This window comes from Brassica napus, chromosome C3 (genome assembly GCF_020379485.1).
Source record: "Brassica napus cultivar Da-Ae chromosome C3, Da-Ae, whole genome shotgun sequence".
In the NCBI taxonomy this organism is placed as follows: domain Eukaryota; kingdom Viridiplantae; phylum Streptophyta; class Magnoliopsida; order Brassicales; family Brassicaceae; genus Brassica; species Brassica napus.
The window spans coordinates 14357133-14384647 of record NC_063446.1 but is presented as its reverse complement, the minus strand read 5'-3'; the positions used below and the strand labels follow the sequence as shown (position 1 = coordinate 14384647).

General features: G+C 36.9%; 7 protein-coding genes, 2 non-coding genes and 1 pseudogene across 10 annotated transcripts; 9 read left to right on the top strand and 1 right to left on the bottom strand.

Moving 5' to 3' along the window:
• Positions 1-225: 225 nt before the first annotated feature.
• Positions 226-2997, top strand: LOC106388298 (transcription factor PIF4). The gene is made up of 7 exons (XM_048752636.1): positions 226-772; positions 1033-1106; positions 1188-1809; positions 1895-1978; positions 2209-2274; positions 2361-2678; positions 2781-2997. Exons 2-7 carry the CDS (start codon positions 1042-1044, stop codon positions 2868-2870), a joined length of 1245 nt encoding a protein of 414 aa, XP_048608593.1. The 5' UTR covers positions 226-772; positions 1033-1041; the 3' UTR covers positions 2871-2997.
• Positions 2998-10101: 7104 nt separating this feature from the next.
• LOC106385479 (polyamine oxidase 2) lies at positions 10102-13097 on the top strand. The gene is made up of 8 exons (XM_013825392.3): positions 10102-10478; positions 10582-10682; positions 10803-10891; positions 10965-11078; positions 11159-11246; positions 11320-11508; positions 11579-11676; positions 12270-13097. The coding sequence occupies exons 1-8, from the start codon at positions 10436-10438 to the stop codon at positions 12988-12990; spliced, it is 1443 nt and encodes a 480-aa protein (XP_013680846.1). The 5' UTR covers positions 10102-10435; the 3' UTR covers positions 12991-13097.
• A 1697-nt stretch (positions 13098-14794) lies between these two features.
• LOC106388299 (50S ribosomal protein L3-1, chloroplastic) lies at positions 14795-15859 on the top strand. The gene has a single exon (XM_013828336.3). It carries the CDS (start codon positions 14876-14878, stop codon positions 15683-15685), a length of 810 nt encoding a protein of 269 aa, XP_013683790.1. The 5' UTR covers positions 14795-14875; the 3' UTR covers positions 15686-15859.
• A 438-nt stretch (positions 15860-16297) lies between these two features.
• LOC106388300 (protein NPG1) lies at positions 16298-19646 on the bottom strand. 2 transcript variants are annotated; one of them, XM_013828338.3, is made up of 7 exons: positions 19584-19646; positions 19364-19434; positions 18633-18871; positions 18297-18558; positions 17016-18226; positions 16791-16938; positions 16298-16714 (listed from the first exon to the last, which is right to left on the bottom strand). In XM_013828338.3, the coding sequence occupies exons 3-7, from the start codon at positions 18804-18806 to the stop codon at positions 16386-16388; spliced, it is 2124 nt and encodes a 707-aa protein (XP_013683792.1). In that variant the 5' UTR covers positions 18807-18871; positions 19364-19434; positions 19584-19646; the 3' UTR covers positions 16298-16385. The 2 variants fall into 2 exon arrangements, with proteins under 2 accessions (XP_013683792.1, XP_022554864.1); XM_022699143.2 differs by lacking the exon at positions 19584-19646 and having other exon boundaries at positions 18633-18879; positions 19364-19531.
• Positions 19647-20837: 1191 nt separating this feature from the next.
• Positions 20838-21964, top strand: LOC125584316 (putative lipid-binding protein AIR1B). Its single transcript, XM_048752635.1, has one exon. It carries the CDS (start codon positions 20895-20897, stop codon positions 21240-21242), a length of 348 nt encoding a protein of 115 aa, XP_048608592.1. The 5' UTR covers positions 20838-20894; the 3' UTR covers positions 21243-21964.
• Positions 21965-22553: 589 nt separating this feature from the next.
• LOC106384003 (3-isopropylmalate dehydratase small subunit 1) lies at positions 22554-24184 on the top strand. The gene is made up of 2 exons (XM_022699144.2): positions 22554-23410; positions 24030-24184. The coding sequence occupies exon 1, from the start codon at positions 22654-22656 to the stop codon at positions 23389-23391; it is 738 nt and encodes a 245-aa protein (XP_022554865.2). The 5' UTR covers positions 22554-22653; the 3' UTR covers positions 23392-23410; positions 24030-24184.
• LOC106388301 (3-isopropylmalate dehydratase small subunit 2) lies at positions 23416-27222 on the top strand. Its single transcript, XM_048749403.1, is given in 11 exon segments — positions 23416-23463; positions 24401-24606; positions 24608-24819; positions 24822-24873; positions 24875-24919; positions 24921-24979; positions 24982-25014; positions 25017-25047; positions 25049-25626; positions 25716-26728; positions 26830-27222. Coding segments are annotated over 9 exon segments (798 nt in total). The 3' UTR covers positions 25161-25626; positions 25716-26728; positions 26830-27222.
• On the top strand, positions 25996-26084 carry LOC125584914. Its single transcript, XR_007321817.1, has one exon. It is a non-coding gene; the product is annotated as a small nucleolar RNA Z122 (small nucleolar RNA).
• Positions 26154-26247, top strand: LOC125584912 (annotated as a pseudogene).
• Positions 26338-26421, top strand: LOC125584913. Its single transcript, XR_007321816.1, has one exon. It is a non-coding gene; the product is annotated as a small nucleolar RNA Z122 (small nucleolar RNA).
• Positions 27223-27515: the final 293 nt, after the last annotated feature.

Below are 27515 nucleotides of genomic sequence, written 5' to 3'. Positions count from 1 at the left end.
CATTTAGGCGGCTAGGCGGTCATTTAGGCGGTCTAGGCGGAAAAAATCGGATATCCGATTTTTTAAACCGATTTGGCATAAATCGGGGCGGAAGAGTGACGCGTAGCGCCTAGACAGCCGATTTTTACAACAGGGCTCATATCCAATGAAACCATTGAACTTAGATAATAATTCGAACTTAATTTAAATCCAAAATAACAAAAGAAACGTAACTGAATTTGGCGGATAGTGAAGAATAAATCATTTTCAGAAGAAAGAAGCCATATATATGATTTGACAAAAACACCCTCAAATCATTGTTTGCAGAGTTTTCTTTAGATAAGGTACAGATCAGAAACCACCTCTAGAAATCTAGCAATAGATCTCATCCCTAAAGAAGAAGATCTCCACCGGTTGGTCCCATTGATTCCAACATAATGTCCCAGAACTTGCCACGTGGCGTTCTGTCTGAAAGGTTGCTGTGCTGTTGTGCTTACAGAATCATTATCTCCCTCGCTGTAATATCTCTCCTCTTTATGCTTCTGTCACTTTCTGTCTGTACCAAAAGAAGTAAAGAACCTTACCCATCTCTCTCTCCTCTGTTTCCTTCATGTTTTATGAGAGCTTCTTAAGAAACTTCTGGCCTATGGGTTTATGTAGAGACTAGAGAGCAAGTGAGAGGAAAGAGAAAGTTTTGTTCCTGTTGTTGGGCGTGGAACTTCAACTTCCACAAGTCAGGTTTAGATCTTCTACTACTTCAGCTTCTGATTCGTCCAGAAGCTTTCCAAATCTGGTCAGTATTCTTATACGGTCTTTTGGTTTTAAGAGATGTTACTATATTTGGAATAATATTAATAAAATGAACTCATGTTCCTGCTTTTAATTTAATTATTTATAACTCTTTTTATATGATTAGTGTAACAAAATTATTGGAGTTGGAATTATAAAATTGTACTTTATGCTCCTTTGTATCTCTTCTTAATTAATCATAAGATATGATTAGCTCTGTTCACTTATAATAGGTTGATAAATAAATTATTTCCATGTCTCCAGAGATCTGACATGGAACACCAAGGTTGGAGTTTTGAGGAGAATTACAATCTGTCCAATAATAGAAGATTTATAAGGTAATATAATGTTTAATCTAATTTATACATTAATTAAAAAGGACTATACAATAGTCTCTGAGTGTGTATATATATGTGTAGGCCACAAGATGAACTAGTAGAGTTGTTATGGCGAGATGGGCAAGTGGTTCAGCAGAGCCAAACTCATAGAGATCAAACTCAAGCTCAAGCTCAAGCTCAGAAACAGGATCAAGAAACCCTAAGATCCAACACTTTTCTTGAAGATCAAGAAACCGTCTCTTGGATCCAATACCCTCTAGATGAAGATCCATTTGAATCCGAAGACTTCACCTTACCTTTCTTCTCAACTATAGATCCCCTCCAGAGACCGGCTTCAGAGACGGTTAAGCACGAGGCCGGTCCTGTCCCTCCTGATCAAGTCATGCCTCCTCCTAAGTTTAGGCTAACGGATTCATCATCAGGAGGTAGGGAACTAGGAAAAGAACAGTACTCGGTGATGACCGTTGGACCGAGCCACTGCGGGAGCAACCAATCTCAAACCGATCTCGATGTCTCATTGACTCATGATCCAAGTAAAACAATCGATGAGAGGCTCTACTCGACCGAAAATTCATCATCAGGTGGCTCCTCTGGTTGCAGCTTTGGCAAGAACAACAAAGAAATAGCTTGTGGAAGAAGCATCACAGCAGAGCGTAAGAGAAAACATATAATGGACACTGATGAATCTGTGTCTCAGTCAGATGTATGCTTTATTTTTTAACTCATGATGATAAGTTCTTGAAACGTTTTCTTAGTCCATTTCTCATTGTTCTTGAAACGTTTTACAGGCTATCGGTAATAGCAAGTCGAACCAAGGATCAGGATCAACCCGAAGAAGTCGAGCAGCTGAAGTTCATAATCTTTCCGAAAGGGTATTTTTTTCAATTCGTCTAATTAATTTTTTTTCATCATAAATGTATTTTTTGCTATTGTCAATTTTCACTAACTTTAAACTAATAGCATTTCAATAAAGTTCATTATTTTTTGAGGTTTATTATTTATTATAAACTAAAACATCTATTTTATCGGAGGGTAGTGTATAATGTATTCAGACAAAGATATATATACTAAGTAACTCTGTTTCATTTGTTAATTAAATTAGAGGAGGAGAGATAGGATCAATGAGAGAATGAAGGCTTTGCACGAACTAATACCTCACTGCACAAAAGTAAGTTATAAACTTGAATCTGATATGGGGACTAATTGATTAAGTTAAAAAGAATTTGGTGTCAATCGAGTTTGTTTTTCTTGTAGACTGATAAAGCTTCAATTTTGGAAGAAGCCATAGATTATTTGAAGTCACTTCAGTTACAGCTTCAAGTTATGTGGATGGGGAGTGGAATGGCTGGTGCTGCAGCGACTCCTATTATGTTCCCTGGGGTACAGCCTCCTCCACCGTTCATCCGTCAGGTGCAAAGCCCGGTACTGTTGCCACGATTTCCGGTTATGGACGGGTCTGCTATTCAGAACAATCCTGGTTTAGTTTGTCAAAACCCGGTACAAAGCCAAGTTTTTCCCGATCGGTTTGGTAGATATGTTGGCCTATTCCCACGTATGCAGGGCACGTCTCAGGTAAGGCTCATGCGTTACGTAGTTAAGTACATATAAGAGCCTAGTGAAATGCCACAAACGACGTAGTTTATTTGACATGTTGTGGTTTGATATTAAACGTAGCCGATGGAGATGATGACATTTGGTTCTCCGGCGGGACAGGAAAGTCAACGTACTTCTGCGCCGACGAAGACCACCGACGGTCCCCGTTAGGGCGCCACTAAGCGGCTGTGGCATTTTTTCTTTCTTTTGTGGTTTGTTTGGTTGTTGGGGCATTCTTCGTTATTTATATAATCTTTTGAACATAGTTTTTTATGAAACTAAGGCTATCTTTTGAACATAGTTTTTTTTTTTGAAAAAAAAAAAGTGTTAAACCCGGGTCTATTAAAGACACAGACCTAACCCCGGGTGGGAGGTGCAACCCACGGATGGATCCTCTCCCGGGTATTCAAATGGGCCGTAAACATGGGCTCATATCCGCGTGGCCACATGTAGAGCTAATAATTTCGCATTAGAGGGGAGTCGATCCCTGGCCTGGACCAACAGGGCAATTCCTCCTCTAGTGGAAACCACTGGGCTTATCTTTTGAACATAGTTTAAACGTTATTTTCTGTATATGCGAGTTTATGTATGTTAACCTTACTGTCAAATGACATGAGCTTTCATAATCGTCCAGAACCATAAAATGTAAAATACATGTTTGGTATGTGCTTCATATTTCACTAATATCTTCGAAAAATGAATTGTTTTCTTGATAAAAAAAAACTAGAAAACCCATGCTGTTTTCCATTAATTTTGTTCTATATATGTTCTCCTAAGAGAAACAAAAACATTATCTAGCTCTAAGAAATACATATAAATAGAGATGTGGCCGGAGTTTGATACATTATTGATCTTTTAGGATGTCATATTATTGTGTCGCCGATTGTTTAAATACATATAAATATAGAGATGAAAAGGCAAGCAAGCTACATGTGAAGGAGCAGATTTCAGTGAAAGTCATCTGTCATTTGTCACACATCCACAATTTCAGTTGTTAGTCATGTGCTCCACTGGACAACAATCCATTTTAGCAATAATTGAGTAAAATATCTTAGACAATTCTCTGTGCAAAGTTCATTGTTTAACATATCTCAGTTTTTAAATAGTCGACCTAAGTGAGAAAAACAATCGACGTTACAACAGCTAAATCGAAACTAAAAACAAAGAAATAAAATGAAATCTCAAAGGTTAGATTCACACACTCAACTATGCATAAACATAAAGCTAGTTCTCAAACACAAAAAAAACTATGCATAAACATACTTATATTAAAACCAGAAATAAATTTTCTTTTTGACTATCATCTTTTTTCCCTTCTCGTTTTTTTCAATTTTCTCCTGCAGCCCTCTACTACTTCTACGAGTTTATCCAAGATGAATATTTCTTAGTTGCTAATCCAATTAATAGATCCGTTACACAAACACAAAATATGATATCCCAACGACAATAAGAGAAAAACTTGTGGACTATCAACTGCTTATATTCCTCTTTACTATCAACGTTCAGGTTTTGAATGTTGTCTAGCATATCATGTATATAGTTTGATATGTTTTAGTGATTGCTTAACTCGTTTTTTGTGTCCCATCCAATTGCATATATTCTAATAGTAAGAACAAACTACTGTTTTTAATTTTGTTTTCGAAATAATATATAATAAATTTGAACACATCCAGATAACGACGGTATAAGTTAAACTTACTGTAAATTTGTTGAAGTTTATGAATAAATAAAATGGTCTATTTAACAAATATGAGGTTATAATGTACAAATGAAATGATTGAGTATTTCGCTAACTATAGTGCAAAATTTGCATTGGAGAACTCAACAACTTTTCCCATCAGTTTTGTATATGACTTTCATTAGTTTAAACCATTTAAAATGGTTCCATCTCGTGGATTAGTACGACACATTAACTTAAGATATTTTCTCAGTCTGAATAACGTTTGAGAGAATACAAAAATCACATACTAGTGAATATGGGAAATTGTTTTGAAATGTTTTGTATTATCATGTTTGTAAGTTTTATGCGGAGGATAAAAAATTACATCGAGCATATTATTGTAAATGTTTCGTCTTCAGTTGTAACCAAACTCATAGCTACCAATATCATATAGAGTCATTCGTAAGCGTCTAGAAATTAAAGTGTCCATTTTTATTTAAGTTTTATTTGGCAGATTTTTAAGAATCATACGCATGATTGATATTGGCCAGCGTATATTTTAGAACTCTTCAAATTTAGTCAGATACCTGATATATAGACTTATTAGATCTATGTCTAACTGCGATCTCTTTACTTTTTAACTAGATTTGAACCCGCACGTTTGTGCGAATATATAATTTTTTTTAAATAATATTTAAAATATAAAAAATATATATTTAATATAAATTTTTATGTATATAATACTTTTTTGAAAATTTTATATTTGTTGCAAAAATTTTTTTGATGAAATTGTACATATGAAACATATCATATATTAATATAGTATTTTTTTTTATTTATTTTAAAATGCAACATTATATTAATAGTTTTAATTTTAAACATTAGTTTTATATGAATTAATACATATTTTATTAAAAATATTTGTCTAGAAATTTTTATTCATAAAATGTTTGTATGTGACTAAATTAAATGACTTATTATTATAAAAATATTATTTATTTAATATATTATTTTCTGTTTGGTGTTTTTATTTTTACTAAAAAAATCAAAAAAAATAAAATGTTTCAAACAATAAAAAATTATTTATTTTGTTGTATATAAGAAGTTAATATGATAATTTTAAAATTCTCGTTTCATAATTAATTGCTGAAATATATATAATGGTCTAGATTAAATATGATAAACAATAAAATGATAATTGCCTGATGTGAAATATATTTGTTTTTTTAATAGGAATGTTATTGTTTAGATGAATATTATTTTTATTAAGAAAATATCTGTAACATCCGCAATCCTAGATAAAGATTGTCGGGACGACCATGGTTCGAGGAAGCGAACCAGCCAGTCTTAGGACATAAAGGCAAGTGTTCCATGGCCAAGTTTGAAGGTTAAGAACATAAGGAAACTTAGACTTAACCTTATACAAGTCGAGAGTCAGCTAGGACGAGTAAGACGGTAACTGGACGAAGTGAACGGGTAGCTCGACTAGCTCAACGAGGCTAGGTTAAGCTCACTCCAGCTCGGCCACTACTAAGTCAGCTCCACTAGCTGGACTTCTAGCTCACTCAGCTGGGGCAACTGGGAGTCAGCTCATCTCAGCTCAACGGACTGTTCGGGTTTCGGACCGATGGTTCGGGTACGGGCCAGTGGCGGTGTGTGAGGTCCGGTCATGGGGTCATGGACCGTTGGGGCTTGGGACAAGGCTGCGGGCTAAGTCCAGAAGGCTTGGGTAAGGCCTTGGGCTTATGACCGACCCCAAACCCAATCAGAATAGGCGATGGGATGCAAGTGGCTGAGACGGTGCAACCCTTGGCCGATGGTGCCCATCCGCTAGCAAGTCATGCCTGTTCGTGGGGCAAGACTTACCCCCTCGTTTTCTATAAATATGGGGCCCTTTCTGTCGATTTCATTCATCCAATCCAGAGTAAAATAACTCAGAGAAATCATAGAGAGAGAGAAAGAAAGAGAGAGAGAGTTTCCGGCCAAAGCAAGGCCGATTGTGTGGTGGTTAGGTTTCCGGTGATCTGATCGTTTGTGAAGCAACCTCCGATCAAGTATGGGAGACCGAGACCAGGAGAAGAACATGGAAAACCCTGACACGGTTCAGAAGGTACGTGGTGGGCTAGGGCTCCATCAGACCGAACGGACGGTCCTTGTGATCGCACCATGGCTCTGGTCGGTTTATTAGACCAAACCGCTTCTCTTCTTCATGTTTCTATTCGATCCCTTTCTCTTCTTTCTGTTTATACACGAAGGGTTGTGTTGGTTCAGTCCAAGGGACACGTCCCTATACTTGGCCGTTCATAACCGAACCGCTAGCCTTGACACGGGTCGGCTATGCGGATGGTTCGATTCGCACCATGGACTGGGCGGTTGGGCTAAACGGTTGGTCATGTCCCAAAAGGCACGAGTTGCCAAAAGTCACGAGTTACCAAAGGTTGTGAGTTGCCAAAGGTCACGAGTTACCAAAGGTTGTGAGATGCCAAAGGGTGTAAGTAACCAAAGATTACGAATATCAAGAGATACGAGGACCAAGAGGTACGAACATCAAGAGGTACCAAGGACCAAAGGGGTGCATGTTCCAAACGGTGTCTGTTGAGATAGCTTGTGTCCGATCCTTATGGATCAGTCTATGACTTGTTAAGTCAAGACAGGTTCACGGTTTGTCTAAGCCAGGGTAAGAGTCGCAAGGTCTGATCGGTTACTAAGCCTACCGGATTGGACTTGAGGCTTACTCGGCCATTTGGATCCAGGCCCAAGGCCGGATCAGGTAAGGAAGTCCGTTGGGCCATTGAGCCGGACTTCAATTGGGCCGGTCAAACCTAGATTCTATCCGGTTAGACGGATTGGTATTCGGAGCGATCTGGAACTGTTCGTGTGTTCTGTTTATCTATTCTGGACTGTCTATCTGATTCTAAATCAAGGGGTGGTTGGTTGTATGATTTAGGATACAGTAGGCAGGTCCATATCTTTTTATAATTATGTTGTATGAGGTTTATCTATGTTCTAGGAACCAAGCCAAGCATTGTAGAATCGACCAGTTCTATTCTCGGTTATGATTAATGCTTATCTGGTTTTGGTTTCAGGAACTAAGGATGGTTCTGGTCAAGCCAAGGAGCCGTGAAGGCTCGGTCAGTGAGAGGCTGTGTAACGTGTGGTTAGATGATGCTAGGGATAAACTAGTGATTGTCTATGAAACTGTTAAAAAATTGTGTATCGGATCTCATGTTTCTAAGTAATACAATTTATACACATTTATATTCCGCTGTGCTATCTGTTTATTTGTTTTAGAACCTCATATTCGAATATGACTTAGACAATGAAAGACTTAAAATGAATCAAACAAGCAAAGAAATTAATAAGTAGCAAACGGATCCGGTTTGGTCGAGAGGCCGGATTCGGGTGTTACAATATTATATATAAGTAAATTTAAGATGTTTAGTTAAATTTCTAATGAATGGTTACTGTCCATAAAACTATTAACAAACACTTCGAATTAAGATTGCATGAATCAATTCGTTCATCTCAACCTCTATGTGTGCATGCTCATTATGTTCATTACGCTCAAAATACCAACATACACATATCATTATGTTTCGTCTCTCCCTTTATTTGTGTACCCACTGATGTATATGCTCTATGTTATTGTGCATGTGTTTATTTTTTTGTCATATTTATTCATTTCAACGATCTCTTTTATGTGTAAGAGAAAGTAAACAAAATATAGAATATACAACATCTTTCACCCAAAAATCATATTCAATATATAATATAAAATTCAGATATCTAAAATATATGCCTTAACAACATAAATCTTGAAATGGTGAATTCAAAAATACTATAATACTAGAATGATAAAACTAAATTACTTCAATATCTGACTAAAATATGTAAAGATATCTAATTTTCCTATGTAAAATATTATATACAAGAGATATTTAAACTAAAAATATCTAATATAAGACGTATATATTAAACACGAAAAATGTCAAATGAATTTGTTTAATGGTATAAGTCATGAGCAAATTAATTTGTAAACACTAGATATTGTGGTGACAACAGAAACTAAACAACACGCCATAAACAAACATCACACTAAAACCCTTACGCACTCCTCCCAGCTCAACTAACAATTGCAAATAGTCCAACCATGAAAGTTGAACGTGTAAGTGTAACCCAAATATTGATGTTCTCTCTTCATTAGAAGCTATAAAATGTATCTATTATTGTTCATACTAAAAATATTTCTATGAAATCATTTAAATTAATAATAAATATTATAGTAATATTATTAATATTCTAAAACTAGGGATAGACAAATAAACTAAATTCAAAAATACAAAAACCTGATCCCTAAAAATAAATCTGAACTAAACTGAACCTGACATAAATATCAAATGGATCTTGTTCTAAAGTATTTTGAATTATGCATTTTATCCGAATCGAATCTTAATGGATATTAAAAAAATCTGAAAATTCAAAATCTCAGAAAAACTTATACCCAACTAGAACTCAATTCATAATAAATACTTAAAATATTCTATAATGCTATTGAATACCTAAAATAAGTATCTATTACATAAATAATTATCTCAGTTGTTAATTTAATGTACATTTTGTGAATTATTTAATACCCAAAATTAACTAAAATACTATTGTTTAAACTTGTCAAGTTTGTGAACTAAAGTATGTACTTTTGAAACACAAACAAGTATAGGGGTAACTGAAACTCAATGTAGAATCAAACCCGAAGTTAAAACATGTTTAACTAGGTTTGCGATGTGCAAATATCCAAACCGAATCCAAAAAAATCCACACCAAACTTTAAGAATATCCAAATGAGGTCAATTTCATATCCCTAAAGAACCAAAATACGATTGGACACCTGAACGTTCATATATGTCTCAAACTATAGAGGATTATAGCATATCCTCTATAGTGACAATAATATATTATTATGGAGAATATTGGAGAAAAACCTTACAAGAGATTATTATCAAGGCGTTAGAAATACCGTCAGGAATAAATCTTATAAGACGGTTTTAGCGTGATCCAGTCAGACGTGAAGACATGTAAATTTTCGGATGTAATGTTTTTATAATTTGTAATAGCATAATTAAGTAGTATAAAAAAGACAATGATATATATCATTATTTACTGTAATCTTAATTATGATGACTAATTATAATAGCAGTTAAATGGTTCAAACTTAAAAATATTAAATTATTTCTTTCTAATAATTTGCAATAAATATAATATATATACTATTTAGGCTCCAACAAATCTAATGTATATAGACATATTAACTTTTTATAGATAACAGTAAGGTTTTGTCTCAAAGTAATCAGTAAATTAAGTAGCAAAAACTTCATTAAAATGGTTAATTAATAATATACATATTCGTAAATATTAAATTTTTATTGCTAACAATTACTCCCTCCGTTTTTTTATATAAGTCGTTTTAGAGAAATTTTTATGTTCCAAATTATATGACGTTTTCGGTTTTCTATGTAAAATTTATTAACACTTAATGTTATATGACCAATGATAATATACTTTGTATTTTATTATTGGTTGATTTGTGGTTAGGTAAATAATTAATGATGTTTTTGTTTAGAAAATGTAAAAAATTAATAATTTCTTAATCTATGTGTACAATTCTAAAACGACTTATATTAAAAAACGGAGGGAGTAAATAAAACCAAAAGTTTTTATTATATAAAGCACCTAACCTACTTTACCCGAGTTCAGGACTGGAAGGCGAGAAAACCTAGGACTCTTGTCTCTCTCTAGAAATCTGTGTTTTTTTGTTCGTTCACTTAAAGTCTCTGTCTCTCTAGTGTCCATTGTTTCGCTTGAATTGCGCATACGATCATCGTTGATCATAAAAGAGAAGCCGCATGAATTTGTTTGGGAGGCTAATTTGTTCATCTTCAGTTTCGAGCCACTTCACGACTTGTCTTCTCATCTTCATCCTTCATTTTTCTCCCCAGCGTAGTAATAATAATAATAATAATAATAATCGTTATTCTAATAATCTTGAGCTTAATCTTTTGATCAAAAATTGAAAAAAATCATGGAGTCGAGGAAAAACTCTGATCATCGTCAAATGCGTAGAGGTATTCTATTCTTTTAACCGATCACTCTCTTTCATTGTTGGTTGTAACCGTTGAGGTTTTTAAATAAAAATTTAAGTTTTCTTTTTTTTTGTTTTTTTTTCAGGTGGTGAGAGCATGAAGACAAGGTCACCGTCTGTGATAGTTGTCGGAAGTGGTTTTGCTGGAATCTCAGCTGCTCGCACTCTTCAAGATGCTTCCTTTCAGGTTTTGTTTGTTTTATTACAAAACCAAATGCAGTTTCACGTACTTGGAAGATATACCCTAGAAACTGATTTTGATCATCAGCGTTTTCTTAATGGTTGTGTGGTTTCTTTGTCTTTTTAGGTTACTGTACTGGAGTCACGTGACAGGATTGGTGGACGAGTCCACACTGATTACTCATTCGGTTTTCCTGTTGATCTTGGTGCATCATGGTAATTCTCACAGGTCTTTGGTCTTTTCGTTGAGTTATTGTTTACCTTTTTACTAACTCTGCAGCATACACAGGCTGCACGGAGTGTGCAAAGAGAATCCTCTCGCACCAGTAATTGGGAGACTAGGACTGCCCTTGTATCGTACCAGTGGTGACAACTCGGTCTTGTATGATCATGATCTTGAGAGGTCTGTTTGCATTTTCTTAATCTTTATTCACTTATATTCTTATTTAAAACTCAATGTGTGGTTTCTTTTCGTTTGGGCAGCTATGCTCTGTTTGATATGGATGGCAATCAAGTTCCTCAAGAGCTAGTAAGAGAGGTTGGGGTAACATTTAAGCAGATTTTGGAAGAGGTATGTGGTCTTTCTTCTCTCATATTCTGATTCTTGTGTTAGTCTTAGCTATATTTTTATTTTGAAAATGCAGGTCAAGAAAGTGAGGGATGAGGAGGATGCAGACATGTCAATATCTCAGGCTTTCTCAATTGTGTTTTCAAGAAAACCCGAGTTGAAGTTAGAGGGGCTTGCACACAATGTACTTCAGTGGTACTTGTGCCGCATGGAAGGATGGTTTGCTGCCGATGCTGATACCATCTCTGTACAGTGTTGGGACCAGGTTAGTTGCATTCTTTTCCTCTTGGAGTTTAAGTACACACTGTTTCTTGAACATCACCTAACATGTGCAGGAGGAACTTCTTCCTGGTGGACACGGTCTTATGGTTAGAGGGTATCGTCCTGTCATCAATACCTTGGCCAGAGGGCTTGATATTCGACTAAACCATAGGTAAACCCCAAACCTTTGCATATATATTTTTTATTCCTACAAAGTTAATGCCAGATAGAAAAGATTTTGTGTCTAGTTTTCTTGCAATGGTCCGGGACAAAGTGGTACTTGTGATATTACGGGTTGGAACACATTTTATTTGACTGGATGTTATATACTATATTACTATTAGATAAGTTACTTTAAGTTACTTTTTATTGGTATTGGAAACACATTACATTATAGTAGAGTAACGTTTCACAGTTTAATGAATCTTCCACTTATTTGATGGGATGATTAAGAGAATAAGAAGTTATCTATGGTTAAACTCTTCACAACTTATCAATGGATATAACCTGTTTGGTATGAATAGTTAATCAGTTTGGGCATGGAGACAATGATTGACCCCGAGTTTTCTTAAATGAGGCTTAAAGCATGGACTCATCTTCGACTAGTCAAATAGTAACAATTTTGTTTCCAGCAAGAATCCAACCGATGACGATACTTTAAGCCTTTTTCCAAGTCAACTTTTACCACTATTCTATCACCAATTGGTTTCTTTGCATATTTTTTAAAGAGTTGTGGCATATACTTATGTTTCGTTTGCTTCTCAGGGTTACTAAGATCGTAAGGCAGTATAATGGAGTGAAAGTAACTACAGAAGACGGTAAAACATTTGTTGCGGATGCTGCAGTGATCGCAGTTCCTCTCGGTGTCTTAAAATCCGGAACAATAACATTCGAACCGAAGCTACCAGATTGGAAACAAGAAGCAATCAACCAACTCGGAGTAGGTAACATGAACAAGATCATACTCCATTTCGAGAAAGTCTTCTGGCCACAAGTAGAGTTACTAGGAATGGCTGCAGAAACCTCCTACGGTTGCAGCTACTTCTTGAACCTGCACAAGGCCACAGGTCATCCGGTTCTGGTTTACATGTCGGCTGGTCAGCTCGCCAGAGACATTGAGAAGATGTCAGATGAAGCTGCTGCGAGTTTCGCAGTCATGCAGCTCAAGAGAATCTTTCCAGATGCTATGGATCCGGTACAGTATCTTGTCTCGAGGTGGGGATCTGATGTGAACTCATTGGGATCTTATAGCTATGATGTTGTGGGAAAACCTCATGATCTCAGCGAGAGGCTTAGGGTTCCAGTGGATAACTTGTTCTTTGCTGGTGAAGCTACGAGCTCGAGCTTCGCTGGCTCGGTTCATGGCGCTTATTCGAGTGGACTGATGGCTGCTGAGGAATGCATGATGCGTGTGTTGGATCTGTTTCAGCTTGTGATGGGTGAAGAAGGACCTGCCTCTGTTCCCCTTCTTATATCTCGTCTCTAAACTCCACCATTGTCATTGCTATCTATTTCTATTGATTACTAGAAAAACTTGAAGTGATTGTATGGAAAACAATAATTACTCTAAATCCACCATTGTCATTACTTTTTTTCAAGTGTTTTATTCAATAATTTGATCATTATACCCTTGTGTCATATTTATGCGACAATCATCTTTGAGAATTCAAGTTTTTTCATTTAAATTGGAATAAATGAAGGAAATTTTGATAGCATAATATTAATTTTAAAATATAAGTAAAAAATACTGCAAAATAAAAATTATTTATAACTTTACCCAAGTTAAAAATTGAAAAAAAAATTAATTCGCAAATACATCATTTTAATGCTCATAATTGTTAATCAAACACAAAAAAGCTTTTATTTCATTTGCCAAATTATTTCAAATATAAAATTAGACAACCATTAAACATCATTAATATATATTTATTTTTGAACTATCGTATAGTTCTAGTAAAACTTTTATTTTGACATAAATATCCTAAATTTATTTATTATTATCTATTAAATTCTTAAATTTTGTATCCATCACACTACAAGAAAACGTGCCCATAACAACGAACATTTACGACGAAAATATTTCGTCGTAAATTTACATGGGCTTTACAACGAAATTACGAGGAATCTAACTTTCGTCGTAAACGCCATGTAAATTTACGACGAACTGATTTCGTCGTAAACTCCTTGTAAGTTTACGACGAATGTACGTGGAATGAGAAATACGTCGTAATCATTACATCGACATTACAACGAAGCATGTTACCGTTATATTTAGGTGAAAACGTGTATTAAATGTGCTTTAACTTACCTAATTTCGTCGTAAAGTCGTTGTAAATAATATGTTAAAACCATGTAAAATATTTCTTGTAAAATCGTTGTTATATTTCAACTACCCAACTCGAAAATTTCTCTATATATATGTCATTTCCCACAACTCTCTTCCTCACAACACACAAACGGGAGAAAAAAAAATCAGAAAAAAAAAGATTTCAAATTATGTTTTCCAATTTCATATTTTGTTTTAAAATTTAAATTATTTTAAATTCTGAATATTAAATATAAATTAAAATCTATTATATACTAATTAATAATAATATAATAAGAAACGATGTAAACTCCTCGTAAACATTACATGGAGTTTACAACGAATATTTACGAGTGATTAACAACGAAATATTTACGAGGATTTTACATCGAAATGTTTATGAGTGATTTACAACGAAAGTATTTACGTGTACTTTACATCAAAATAATTACGTGGGATTTACGACGAAGTCTTACGTGGCGTTTACGACGAATCATTTCCCTGCGCTTTACGAGGAATATATTTCGTCATAAACGTAACGAGTCGTTTACGACGAAACCTCCGTTACGACGGACGTTTAACAACGAAACGTCTTTCGACGTTAATTCGTCGTAACACCCCGTGTACGACGAATTTACAACGAATACTGCCCTACGAATTTACAACGAATACTGCCCTAGTAAAAAATATGTTTTATTGTAGTGTCATCTCTACATCTCACACTCTCAGGTCGAATTTTATGATTTGGTGAAGAAGAACAAATGAATTTATTAATTCAAGGTGTCGGTTGAATAAAATGAAAATTTTGATTATTAGTGAAACGATTACGAAAACATTTTAATGGTAAACTAATCGTGTATTTGAAACAAGAGCTTGATTAACAAAAAAACATGAAATTTAAGGGTCTAATTTGCAAAGGGGAAACAAAAGAGCTGTGTATTGTAATTAATACTATATATAGGGGTATAAAGATAAATTTCGAGGTTGGAGTGAAAGAAGAAGAAGAAGATAAGAAGAGTGTTTTATCCTCTCTCGTCTCTCCTCTTCTCTTCTCTGTATAGCTCGAATGGCGATGACAATGGCGTCTCTTTCCTTCCCATCTTCACTCAACAAACCAACCTTATCCTCCTCACTACTCAACCCATCGAAAGCCTCTTCCTTTCTCACCAAACCCTCTCCCAAACCCAAACGAGCCCTCACAATCTCCATGTCCATGGAAGCCGGAATCGGCGTGATGGCCTCAAAGCTCGGGATGATGTCTTTCTTCGAGCCAGACGGAACCGTGGTCCCCGTAACCGTCGTCGGGTTCCGCGAAGGCAACATCGTGACCCAGGTCAAAACCTTGGCCACCGACGGGTACGACGCCGTCCAGGTCGGGTACCGCCGCGTCCGCGACAAGAAGCTGACGAAGCCCGAGACGGGCCATCTCGAGAAGGCCGGCGTGATCCCGCTGCGGCATCTCCAGGAGTTCAGGCTGACGAGCGTTGAAGGGTTCGAGCCGAACCAGAAGCTGGTCTTCGATGAGATTTTCAAGGAAGGTGATCTTGTCGACGTGGCGGGGACGACGATTGGGAAAGGGTTCCAGGGAGGGATTAAGAGGCATAACTTCAAGAGAGGGCAGATGACTCATGGTTCCAAGAGTCATCGTGCTTTGGGGTCTATTGGTGCCGGGACGACGCCCGGGAGGGTTTACAAAGGGAAGAAGATGCCTGGGAGGATGGGAGGGACGAGGACGAAGATTCGGAAGCTTAAGATTGTTAAGGTTGATAAGGAGTTGAATGTTGTGATGATTAAAGGTGCTTTGCCTGGTAAGCCTGGGAATATTCTTCGTATAACTCCGGCTAAGATCGTCGGAGTTAATATCCCCAAGAACTAGAGTCAACTCTTGTGTTATGTTGTATTGCATTTCTTTTGATTTTGTTCCATTTATGGATCACCTTGGGTTTAATTCCATATTCTGTTATGTTGGCAAGTGACTAGACTCATTCTTGTGTTATGTTGTGTTGCATTTCTTTTCACTTAGTTCAGTTTGTGGATTTTGAGTTTAAAACTATATTGTGTTATGCTGACAACAGATGAGAAGACTCACTCTTGTGTTAAGATACACAACAATTAGTAGACGAGAGACAAGACTCAACTCTTGTGTTATGCTTTGTTGCATTTTCTTTACTTTGTTCAGTTTGTGAATTTTGAGTTTATAACCATATTGTGTTATGTTCACAAGAAACCAGACTCTCTCTCTTGTGTTAACGTTCCTAAGAACTAGTGGATAAGAGATAAGACTCACTCTTGTGCTATGTTGTATGCATTTTCTTTTGACTTGGTTCAGTTTGTGGATTTTGAGTTTAGAAACCATTTTGTGTTGACAAGAGACGAGAATCACTCTTGTGTTAACATTCCCAAGAACTAGTGGACAAGTGACAAGACTCACTCATCTGTTATGTTTTCTTTCATTTCTTTTGACTTTGTTCAGTTTATGGATCTTGAGTTTGAAAACCATATTAGTTTGAAGAATTAAAAGGTTAAGATTTTACATTTAAATAATTAAACAATAACAAATCTTTGTAAAAAATGGTTTAAAGAATGGTTGAGAAGCTTTCAATAGGATCAGATTCTTCAAGCATGGAAGCAGCTTGGAAGCAATCAGTGGCATCAGCTATACGTCCATCATGCTTATGAACCATTCCTAAGTAATACCAAGCTTTTCGGTTTGTCGGATCGATCCTCAATGCATCAGACAACAAGCTTCTCGCCACAGGAAGTGTTGGTTGATATTCTTTCCCTCTTTCACACAACAACGCTCCAACCGCTACTTTGCAAGGTACCGATGATTCGTCTAGTAATAAACCGTCCAAGAAAGCTGCTAATGCTGGTTTAAACTCCTTTCTTCCTTCCCACATTCGACCTGAAAGATTCAAACCAAACATGAGAAAAGTAAGAAATGGACTTTAAAGAGGTGTTTACTTAGTTCTTATTCTTGCCTTCTGTGTGCAGCATTGAAGCAGAGTACTGCTTCAGCTCGCCGGCTTTCTTCAGACAGACTTCTACATCGTTCCAATGCGAAAGGCTTGAGTAAAGATAAGCTAAGCCATGCCACACTTCAAACTCATTCACTTTGTCTTCCTCCATCTGTTGTGTAAAAGGATTTAGAATAAAGTTTATGATGATATCATCAACAGAATAGGACAGAACAGAGATTTTGTCACCTGAGAAATAGTTCTGAGAGGTCCAAAAGATTTCCTCTGAGCTTGAACCAACGCTAGAAGGTAACGGTAAGTCTCAACAGCTTCTGTTGGATTAGACTGAGAGATCTTCAGCTTTGCCTTAAGTCTTAACAAAGGTCCTTGATCCCACTTTGCAGTTTCATCCAAAGCAGCATCAGTCACAACCTCAGCTTCCGAAAACCGTTGCTGAGCAGACAAGACAAGAGCCAGAAACCTCCACCCTTTCAACACCGACCCTCCAGTTGCATCTATGAACTCTTTAGCATAACGCGACGCAGCTTTCAAATTCCTTTGCTCAGCGTATTGAACACCTAACTCAAAGATCAAGTCAGGGTTGTTATGCTCAAACGCTATAGCTCCATCTAACGCCTTCAGTGACTCAGACTGAAGCCTAGATCTTTCGAAATCCGACGTGGGGACTTTGGCTTGCTTCCCTAAACAAAGTCCCAACATCCTCAAACCAACCCCCTTCAAATGCTCATCCATCCCTTGAGCATTCTTTACACCCCTCTCCGCGTACCCCACACCTTCCGCGGCTAAAGAAGGCTCCTCGCTGCAAAGCTTAGCAGCTAGCAAAAGCGCCACGAGGTCATCAGGCTGCTCGTGCTTATGCAGAGACTTTCTAAGAAGGTTAACCGCCGCACTGGTTTGACCAGCTGCGCTATAACAAAGTGCTAAACTGTTCCAACGCTCAACGCGGGTGAACACGCCAGGCATCACTTCTTCAAGCTGCTTGGCGAGCACCGAGGTCTGACTACATAAAGATAACGCAAAGGTAAGATGTTCGATCACAGACGGATCCCATTTCGCTTTCCCGGAGTTGAACTTCTTGATGAGAATCATCAGAAGTAGAATGGCTTCTTCCAAGTTGTTTCTAGGTGTGTAAGAGCCTTCCACCTGAGAAGCTAAGCTCGGTGGACTCGCTTCTACTCCGGAATGTAGAAGAAAGACTGCGAAGTCTTTTTGTATCCTTGCACAAGAGTCGTTATCGAGGTTCCACTGGCTTGAAAGCGCACGTCTATAAGCAGATATAGCTTCTTGGTAATCACCAGAGTCTTTAAATAGAGATGGAAGTAACTCCACGGCGTGGCTAACGGTTTCTTGGAGTCTTGTGTCGACTTGAGCATCAGATATCCCTTGCTGGAAGATTTTTTCGACGGAATCAAGAACGCTTTTGCATTCTCTTGCAGCCTCTGCAGATTTTTTTTAAAAAACAGTAAGGAAAAAGATTTACAAAATGTTATCAAGATCAAGAGGACTCACCGGCTGTTCTCCCAAGCTTTTGAAGTGACTTGGCTTTTAGGTAGATAGCTTCAAGCACTAAGCTAGCAGCATGCTGTGGAACAACTGGTTGCTGTTGTGGTTCACGAGGACGGTTTTTCTTAGTGACTGGCTTCTCAGGGGGAGGAGCGGAGGCCTGTAGGCGCTGGATGGCTGCTTGAAGATCAATACCTTCAAAGAGACGAAGCGCGCCTTCTAGATTGCCTCTTTGGTATTCTAGTCTTCCAAGGAGAGCTCTTGCTTCCTGTAACCATAAAAAAAATGAGAGGGAACAAATCTTTTCTTGTAAGAGTTTGGAAGATTACAAACAAAACAAACCTCGGAGTTGAGTGATAAGCCTTTTCTCAAAGAGGACTCAGCTTCTTGGATGTTTCCTTCATCAAGCTTTGCTTCAACTTCAATTGTTTTCATGCAGAGCCCATTTGCCCAAAGCTGACGTGTAATCTCATCTTCTCTGTTCTCACTAAGCTCTTTGGATTGATTCTCGAGCATTGTTCAACCTTTTTATAGACTAAAACCGAATCAAATGTCTCTATCCAATCCACCGTAGCTAGCAACTGCATCACTTGAAACAATAAACAACTCATTCCACAGGAATCAAACCGAAACAAATCTAAAACTATCACTGAGTTGAGTCAACGCAGTTTCCTTTGCACTCACTCAGAATCAAACATTGTAGAGAGGAGAAGAACATATGATCTAAAGGTAAACATGAAAGGACCCACCGAAACAGAACCTCCAAAGACAAAAAAAAGGTCTTCCTTCACCTTTGTCATCTTTCAGACCTTTTGTTCTGTTTTGTTTCACTTTAGGAATCATTACCTTAAATACAATTAGAAACTACATTCTCTTTGATCTGTTGTTCTTCACATCAGCAAGACATATAATATAAATTCTGATTAAATAAAATTTTACAAATTCTTGTGTTAAATCAAAAGATCAATGTTGATTCAAGAGACTAAACCGATGATGAAATAGGAATCTCAGATCATGTCATTTTCGATCAGAGTACAAAGCCAATTTCGATGCAATGAAAAAACATACAGTACCTACGATCATCCGCTTCATATTCCAGGGAAGCCGATTGAATCAACGGTGCACTCGCGGCGAGAAATCGGATCTGAGCACCGGGGAAAAAAAAAGTCAAAATGTGAATATGTTTTGACGAATGAGAGAGAGACAAAAAAGAGAGGAGACTTTTTGATTATTTGTCTAATTATTTTTATAACACTGTTTGTGTCTAAAAGCGAAAGGGAATTTGAGCCGTACGTGGTTGGGATGTTGCAGAACGTGAACCTCTAGTGCGTGAGAGAGAGAGACACACCAGTTTTGTCTAAATACATTTTTTTTGTTGGACTATGTACAATGGTTCTGAATGAATTCAACATCTTAATTTACACATTTTTACAATTCGTAGTCTTTTCTTTCTTCAACCTATCAATTCAACACCTATACAAATTTTATCTCTACAATATTTTTGTTTAATAAAAAACTTTGATAGTTACATAATATTTTTTTTAATTGTAACTAAATTAAATAATTAAAATGACATAGTTTTAATAATTTTAAGTTTATTTTTATTTTTATTCTTTACTACTTTTTCTTAATATTTACCATCTCCGGCTTGCCATTGCTCAATGATGGAGATTTAGATATTTAAGAAAGAGAAAAAGAAAATGATTTTCTTGACAGATAATTTTTTGTTACAACAAATATTTAAACTAATCTAGATTTGGACAAAAAAAAATAATAAATAAAACAGCATGCATGTTTCTTGAGTAAAGAGAGAAATAACAACTTTCAAAATCATTGTCTTCAATGGTCGAATGGATAAGTTGCGTGGATGGATTGACATGGAAATGATTTGCTGAGAATGATAAGCCGTGGATGGGTTCCTGTGGATCTTCATGACAATACTCATTGTCATTTATTTCTTCATGTCAACAATAGAGTGCCAAATTGTTAGGTCAAAATCCGAAGATGAACCTATACGTGGTAATAAGATTATATAAAAGCATACTAGTCTTTACTATGAAAACCAATTTAATTGAGTACGAGTCTTTGCTATCAATGCAGGTATTAAAAAGAAAGAAAACAAACATTGCTATTTTGAAGTAGACTCTTGTCCCGAACCAAACAAGGAAACCATGTCGAAAATAACAGACCAACCTAATTAGATTTGATTTCTCAAATTGCCCTGCATGCATTCTAAGGGTATTCTGGAACGATTATTATATATATACATATGTACACTAATACTTATATTGATTATGTATAGGTAATATTTCATTTTCTAGGTTAGGGCCTTTCATATACATAGGCTTCCTAGTATTAAAGTAATCGGCAGAGCCAAACTAGTATCTAAAAATACACAATCCTGCGTACCTAATTGTAATAGTACTAAACTTTCTCCAACTATATATTCATTAGCCCTAGTTAGACACTAGGCCAGCGATCTCCAATAATCAAACAAGCTATAAATAAACCTTCCTTCACATCTATATTGCTCCATAGCTGAAAGTAACAAACATATATCATATAGAAAGATCAAAATATAAAATCGTGATCAGCTATATATATATGGCTGCAAAAACCTCAACCATACTTGCTATATTCCTTGTAATCAATCTTCTCTTCCTCAACCTCATTCCCCTGGTTGTGGCAGAAAATACTTGTCCAAGAGACCAACTCAAACTTTCAACATGCGCAAATATTCTCAACCTCATCAACTTGAATCTTGGCGCACCAGCTATGAGACCTTGTTGCTCTATTCTCTTAGGTCTAATCGATCTTGATATTGCACTTTGCTTCTGTACCGCGCTTAAGCTCAGCATTCTCGGCATCACCACCAACACTCCCATTCACCTTAACTTGGCCATCAACGCCTGTGGAGGAACACTTCCCGATGGATTTCGTTGCCCAACATAGCTACAATTTATTCATATCTTGTGCATGTTCTCAAGAAGATTTCGTCTAACTATATTCAAAGCTAGATTCATGTCTAAGCCATTAACGACAATAACACTGGCGATATGTATGATAACAATAAACAAAAATTTACAAATAAACATTCCATCTACCAATAACCTCCTCTTACACTGTTTCCGTGCTCCAATTGAGTACACGGATCTCCGTTGATAACCGATTGTGTATTGCAAGCGATGAGACCAAGGAGTATTTCGTATGAAAACCATATGCCTTATGCCACTTTTAGCAGGCTGCATCGCACAAGTGAGTTTCCACCTTTCTTTTTGTGTTAAATCTAGGCTTAAATCTATCCTTATCAGATTCGGATGATCTTCTCTTGCAAATTTTCACTCTCTCTTTCTGAGATGTGTCCATTTATATTCCATAGCTCAAAAAAGTGACCCCACTAACTGCCTAAACAAAAGGGTGAAAAAAAAATGTTAACCATCGAAATCAAATGATTGTGTTCAAAAAAAAAAAAAAACCATCGAAATGATTACAAACTACATAGAGTAGGAATTAGCGTCTTAGACATGGTTATCTACCTTTTGAAATTAAACCGACATAAACACTTTGTAATTACTTATTAATACATCTATTTCTAATTAAAAATAATAATAATAAAAAATTAAATAACTATAATGATAAATAATTATTTGATTTTTTCATTTGAAATTTTTTTATGTATTATAAATTTTTGAAAATTTCTTTGTACACTATATTGATTATTAGTAAATAAATCTTATCAGTCACTAAATATTTTATTTCCAATTATATTAAAATTAAGAATAAAAAATTTTACTCGATTAATATTTAGTTATGTGTTTTCTGTTTTTTCTTAATTTTTAACATTTTTATTATATTTTCAGATAACAACAAAATATATATAGGAATTGTCCTTTAATTCTAAAGTAAATATTTGTGATTTTGGATAATTTTAGTCACTTATCTAATATTAAAAAAAATCATTTTTATTTTTGCTAATTTATAAATTATTCATTAAAGTATAAACAAAATTAGTCACTTTAACTTTTAATGTAAGAGTTCGAATGCGAAAAATAACTTCACATCACAAATAATAGTTTGGGTAGATAGATATCATATTTGTTTTAATTATTTTAAATTTATAAATTAAAATTAATACACAAATAAATTTTTTGAATTAGATTAAACTCGAGTGAACCATATATTCATATTGAACCGTAATCCGGTTTAGTTGTTGATCCGGTTCAGCTTTTAAATCATGTGGGGGTAGTATTAGATCGAGCGGGGGCATATCGATAAATAAAGAGAACTCCTCCACTTGTAGTCGTTTCTCATTATTGAACATTTTGAGCTCTCGTCTCGTCTCGTCTTTCCTCCACACCAAACCATGGCGGCTTCTTCTCTGCAATCCCTAAACCCTACATTCTCCCAAACCCTAGCTTCTCCCAACACCTCTCCTCCCTTCCGATCCCCCTTTCTCAGATTCAATTCCTCCTTCAATCTCAAACCCCTCTCGACTCGCTCCTCCTCCTTCATCGCACGCTCCGCCGCCGAGCCGCAGGAGAGAAAGACCTTCCACGGCCTCTGCTACGTCGTCGGCGACAACATCGACACGGACCAGATCATCCCGGCGGAGTTCCTCACCCTCGTCCCGTCGAACCCCGACGAGTACGAGAAGCTCGGCTCCTACGCGCTGATCGGGCTCCCGGCCTCGTACAAGGACCGATTCGTGCAGCCAGGGGAGATGAAGACGAAGTACTCGATCATCATCGGCGGGGAGAATTTCGGGTGCGGGTCGTCTCGGGAGCACGCGCCGGTGTGTCTGGGAGCGGCGGGGGCGAAGGCGGTGGTGGCGCAGTCGTACGCGAGGATATTTTTCAGGAACTCGGTGGCGACGGGGGAGGTTTATCCGCTGGATTCGGAGGTTAGGGTTTGCGATGAGTGTAAGACGGGGGATGTGGCGACGGTGGAGCTGAGGGAAGGGGATAGTGTTTTGATTAATCATACGACCGGGAAAGAGTATAAGCTGAAGCCCATTGGTGACGCTGGGCCCGTGATTGACGCTGGTGGGATCTTTGCTTATGCTAGGAAAGCTGGGATGATTCCTTCTGCTGCTGCTGCTTGATTTGATTTCTCCAACTCAGGTATGATGGATGATACGACCACACTCTTGATCATGTTCTGTGTGGTGAAAATGGTCTTATGAGATGGGATTGTTAGTTTTCTTTGGTACGGGATTTTGAGTTGTAGAATGGTTTTGGAAGCTTGAGATGATATAAGCGCATGATTAACCCCGGTCTCTCCGTATCTTAGCCGCGGTTCTTAACTTATGATTTGACATTTTTTTTTTTTTTTTTTTTTTTTACACTTTTCGTCTTTTATATATATATCTTATTTAAGAAACGTTTATTTAAACTAAGACTGGGGTTAATCATGGTCTAAAGTATGGTTCTTTCCTCCTTTTTATTGTTGAGATGATAATAAAGTGTAGTTCTTTTTTTTTTTTTTTTGGAAGCATGAGATGATACAAAGATTCTGGTTAGGAGCCAAGTTAGTTGAATTTGTGTGAGGATGATATTGACTCTGGTTCTAGACTTTGGACATCACTTATTAGTTGTTTCAAGTTTTGTCCCTCTCTTCTAGATGCAATCATCCTGTCTTTAGTTAGTCTTTTTCCTGTTAACTTCCATTAAGATCCAATGGAATATTGTTTGGTTACTCTCTGTTCTTTCTCTGAGGCTCTTTCTCTATTTTGTTATGCAGGGGTAAATGCATATGTCGATGAGAGTTGATCTTCAAGGGTAAGTAATTTTCTGCTTTTGTTTCCAATAAAAAAAGAACAATAAGAACATGTATGTTTCAAGAATTTGTGAACCTAGTCTATGCTTTTATGGATATATGTTATGCTTTTCGGTTTAGTCTTCTATTTCACTTTATATGTTCTCTACTTTATTTGGATGCTAACAAATTACTGTTGTCGCTACCCCATAGCAAGCAAGTATATATTATGACTATCGGTTAGTCACCTCGACCTACCCTTGTGTCTCCAAAACGCTACGTTTAGAATTCCCCAAGGGGCATATCCGTATATACAAGGGGTTAGAACATTTGTCATATCTCTGTTACTCACTTAGACAGACAAGTTCGATCACAGAGCCAAAATATACAACAATAGTGTGTTCTCTTCGTACGTTGCCCCACCTTCTTCATCAAGCAAACCTTTTTCACCCTTCCCCCAAAATCAAAGCTTCCACTTCATCTCCTCTTCTATTTCCCTCTCTTCGCATGGCTTATCCTTCATCATCCTGTGCGCCACTGCCACCTTCAAAGAATCCCCCTCTGGAAACCCTATCTAAATCCACCTGCAACGGTTTCTGCTACATCCTGAAAGACAACATGGACACCAACCAGATCATTCCAGCAGACAAAGCCTGCATATTCCCGTCCAACCAGAAAGAACCTGAGGAGATAGGCTGTAACCCTCTCTCATATCTACCAAACTCCCAAAAACCCCGGTTGGTTGATCCAGGAGAGATCATATCAAAATACTCGATCTAATACCCGATGAAAACTTTGGTTGCGGTTGCGGATTGTCACGTGAACACGTCCTGTATGCTAGGAGCAACCACAGCTAAAGCCGCTGTTTCCCAGACTTAAGATTTAGTTCAGTAACTCGATGGCTACAGGAGAGGTGTTTCCACTCCAGTCAAAGGTTAAGTCTGTGATGAATATAAGACAGGAGACACGGTGAGATTGAGCTGAGAGATAGTGGTGGTTTACTGGAAGTATAAACTGAATGCCATCGGTGATGCCCAACCGGTTATTGATGCTGGTGGTGTCTTTGTTTATGCGAGGAAGATAGGAGGAATGATTCCATCTCCATCAGTAGCTTAACTAACTCTCTTCACATTCATTGTGTGTGTAACAGAATAAGTTTGTAAATAAAACTGGTTCCGTCAAGTAAATTTAACTAATTTGGTTTGTTGCCGGTTATCTGATTTGAACGGTTTAATAAATTGGTTTTAAAATTAACCATAAAGCAACCGGTTCAGAAAAAAAACAAGACATCGCTAAACCTAGACTTGTGTCTCTTTGTAACGCCGCTTCTCTTCAAACATTGTCTTCACACTGGGAAAAAACATGTCAACCACAGCGGTTAAACCCTCCGCCCTAAAAGATTCGGAACCCATCACTGGGATCCGAGAAAAGATTCGAAGAAGAAGAGTAAGAAGTTGAAAGAAACGACCACTATAGCGAGAGTAACGGCGATGAACAACAACCTCCATCAGCTTCTTCTTAATGCAGTTTGACTCCGCCATTGGTGTCAAGGTCTCTGCTTTAGAGCTTGATCCCATTAAAGGTTTGTCCTTTTTGTTCTTATCATAGCTCTGTCTCTATACACGTTATGAACACTGTTAATATAAGTTCTTATTGTATTGGTGATTGCAGATAAATGTATAGTATAGTTGCTTTATCTCAAAACTTGGATCCAAATGTAAGCAACTTGGGATAGCATATAAAGATGTGTTTTGGGTCTCCATGGAGAGAGAGAGACTCTTTGTGAGGGAAGGTTGATCCTGGAAACCCATATGTTCTCGTTGCTAGCTCCTCTGCTTTGAGATCTTTGGAACTTCTGAGGTACCGTTGTGAGTTTGTGTTCTGGTTTTTGTTGTTGTTTGACTGAAACTGAGATCTCTTGTGTATGAATGTTTACTGCTTTGTGTGAACTTTTGGGATATGATGACAACAATACGTAATCTCTAAGGCTAATGCTCTGCAGATTAAAATGTATTTGCACGTCAGTCTGATGATCCCGTTGTAGATAACATTAGTAGTTAATGCACATTCATGTTGTTCATCCCTTCGTTTATTTCATGATAATAAGAGTATGGGAAGTGATGATAAGATATATCAATATGTCATAGGCATATATGCATATGCAATGCTGAACAACATATTTGCACGTCAGTCTGATCCCATTATGTACCCATCTTTTTTGTTATATGCTTGTAGCACAAAGCTTAATGCATATATATTCAGGTTATTTATTCCTCTTTTTTCATAATAAGAGTTTGGGAAATGATGATAAGATATCAATATGTCATAGGCATATGCAATGCTGAACTTAATATTTGCACGTCAGTCTGACCCCAGCTCTTGTTTCTTTATTTTACTTCTTTTGCATTAGTTCTGAAAAACTAACATCATAGTATTGCTTTCAAGTCAAATTCTTCTTGTTGTAGATCTCCCAGTCTCAATTTTTATGTTAAGTTGAATTCATTATTGGCGTAGCTATCTCTGGTTTAAAAAACGGGTTAATATTGGCAGCAGCACACCAAGTAGAATCAAAAAGCTAATCGACATTGCTATGCATTAGGGCTTTCACGTTTAGCTATGATTGGGCTAGAAATTTCCACAGATGTCAGGGGATTTTCATTATTCACATTGCCCCCTCAAGTCAGGTTTGGTTCACCACCCTTCAACAAGTTCCTTTCATCATCATCAAACTTCACTACTATTTTACAGTTCTGAAAAAAAAAGAAATGATGTTGAACTTTTGCAGAGATGAGTTTTGGGATTTGTATAAGAACTGCTTCCACCAGAGAGTCTACGTATCGTCCAAAGCCACCACCAGCTCCAAAGGTTAAGAACAATAAGAAACATAGACGAAACCAGCATTGAACTAACTTTGTGAGAGAAATTCACTGTTGTGTTAATTAGTGTTCTTTTGGCCTAAAGTAGTGCCACTTAGATTCACTCAGAAAAAGGATCCTCTCTAAGTCAAATGAATAGAAGGATTATGTGTTAAATGTTCGCTCGGATTGTGGGTTTCTCCAATAGATGGTGGGAGGGAGAAAGATCCCAATCATCCCATAAACGAAGAATATAGTGTTGTTAAGTGTGTTCTTTTGGCGCAATGCACCAATTATTCACTGAAAAAGAGGATCCTCACAAAGTCAACTTGATGAAATATTATGTCTATATAAATACTGTATATGAGTTGACAAAAAAATAAAACAAAACAATGGGTATATGTACAAGTCTCACATCTCTGAAATGTATGTTTGTTTGGGATTTGTGGGTTTCTCCAATAGATGGTGGGGGAAGAAGATCCCATAAATGCAGAAAATAGTGGAAATACCACCCATAGAGCTTCTAGATTATTGACTTTTAGAACATTCCATTAAACAAGAAACATTTCATAGTTGTCTTTTTAGTTTCTGAAAGATGTTGATGCTTGATGATCCC

What these genes read in the sequence shown, in the direction of transcription:
- LOC106385479 (XM_013825392.3), top strand. Translation starts at nt 10,436, where the DNA reads ATGGAGTCGAGGAAAAACTCTGATCATCGTCAAATGCGTAGAG. An exon ending in TCATCGTCAAATGCGTAGAG is followed by an intron (nt 10,479 to 10,581) that starts GTATTCTATTCT and finishes TTTTTTTTTCAG; the next exon opens with GTGGTGAGAGCATGAAGACA. An exon ending in CTGTACAGTGTTGGGACCAG is followed by an intron (nt 11,509 to 11,578) that starts GTTAGTTGCATT and finishes TAACATGTGCAG; the next exon opens with GAGGAACTTCTTCCTGGTGG.
- LOC106388298 (XM_048752636.1), top strand. Translation starts at nt 1,042, where the DNA reads ATGGAACACCAAGGTTGGAGTTTTGAGGAGAATTACAATCTGTCCAAT. An exon ending in AATAATAGAAGATTTATAAG is followed by an intron (nt 1,107 to 1,187) that starts GTAATATAATGT and finishes ATATATGTGTAG; the next exon opens with GCCACAAGATGAACTAGTAG. An exon ending in AATCTGTGTCTCAGTCAGAT is followed by an intron (nt 1,810 to 1,894) that starts GTATGCTTTATT and finishes AACGTTTTACAG; the next exon opens with GCTATCGGTAATAGCAAGTC.
- LOC106388300 (XM_013828338.3), bottom strand. Translation starts at nt 18,806, where the DNA reads ATGCTCGAGAATCAATCCAAAGAGCTTAGTGAGAACAGAGAAGATGAG. An exon ending in AAAGCTTGGGAGAACAGCCG is followed by an intron (nt 18,227 to 18,296) that starts GTGAGTCCTCTT and finishes AAAAATCTGCAG; the next exon opens with AGGCTGCAAGAGAATGCAAA. An exon ending in CTCTCAGAACTATTTCTCAG is followed by an intron (nt 16,939 to 17,015) that starts GTGACAAAATCT and finishes TTTACACAACAG; the next exon opens with ATGGAGGAAGACAAAGTGAA.
- LOC106388299 (XM_013828336.3), top strand. Translation starts at nt 14,876, where the DNA reads ATGGCGATGACAATGGCGTCTCTTTCCTTCCCATCTTCACTCAACAAA.
- LOC125584316 (XM_048752635.1), top strand. Translation starts at nt 20,895, where the DNA reads ATGGCTGCAAAAACCTCAACCATACTTGCTATATTCCTTGTAATCAAT.
- LOC106384003 (XM_022699144.2), top strand. Translation starts at nt 22,654, where the DNA reads ATGGCGGCTTCTTCTCTGCAATCCCTAAACCCTACATTCTCCCAAACC.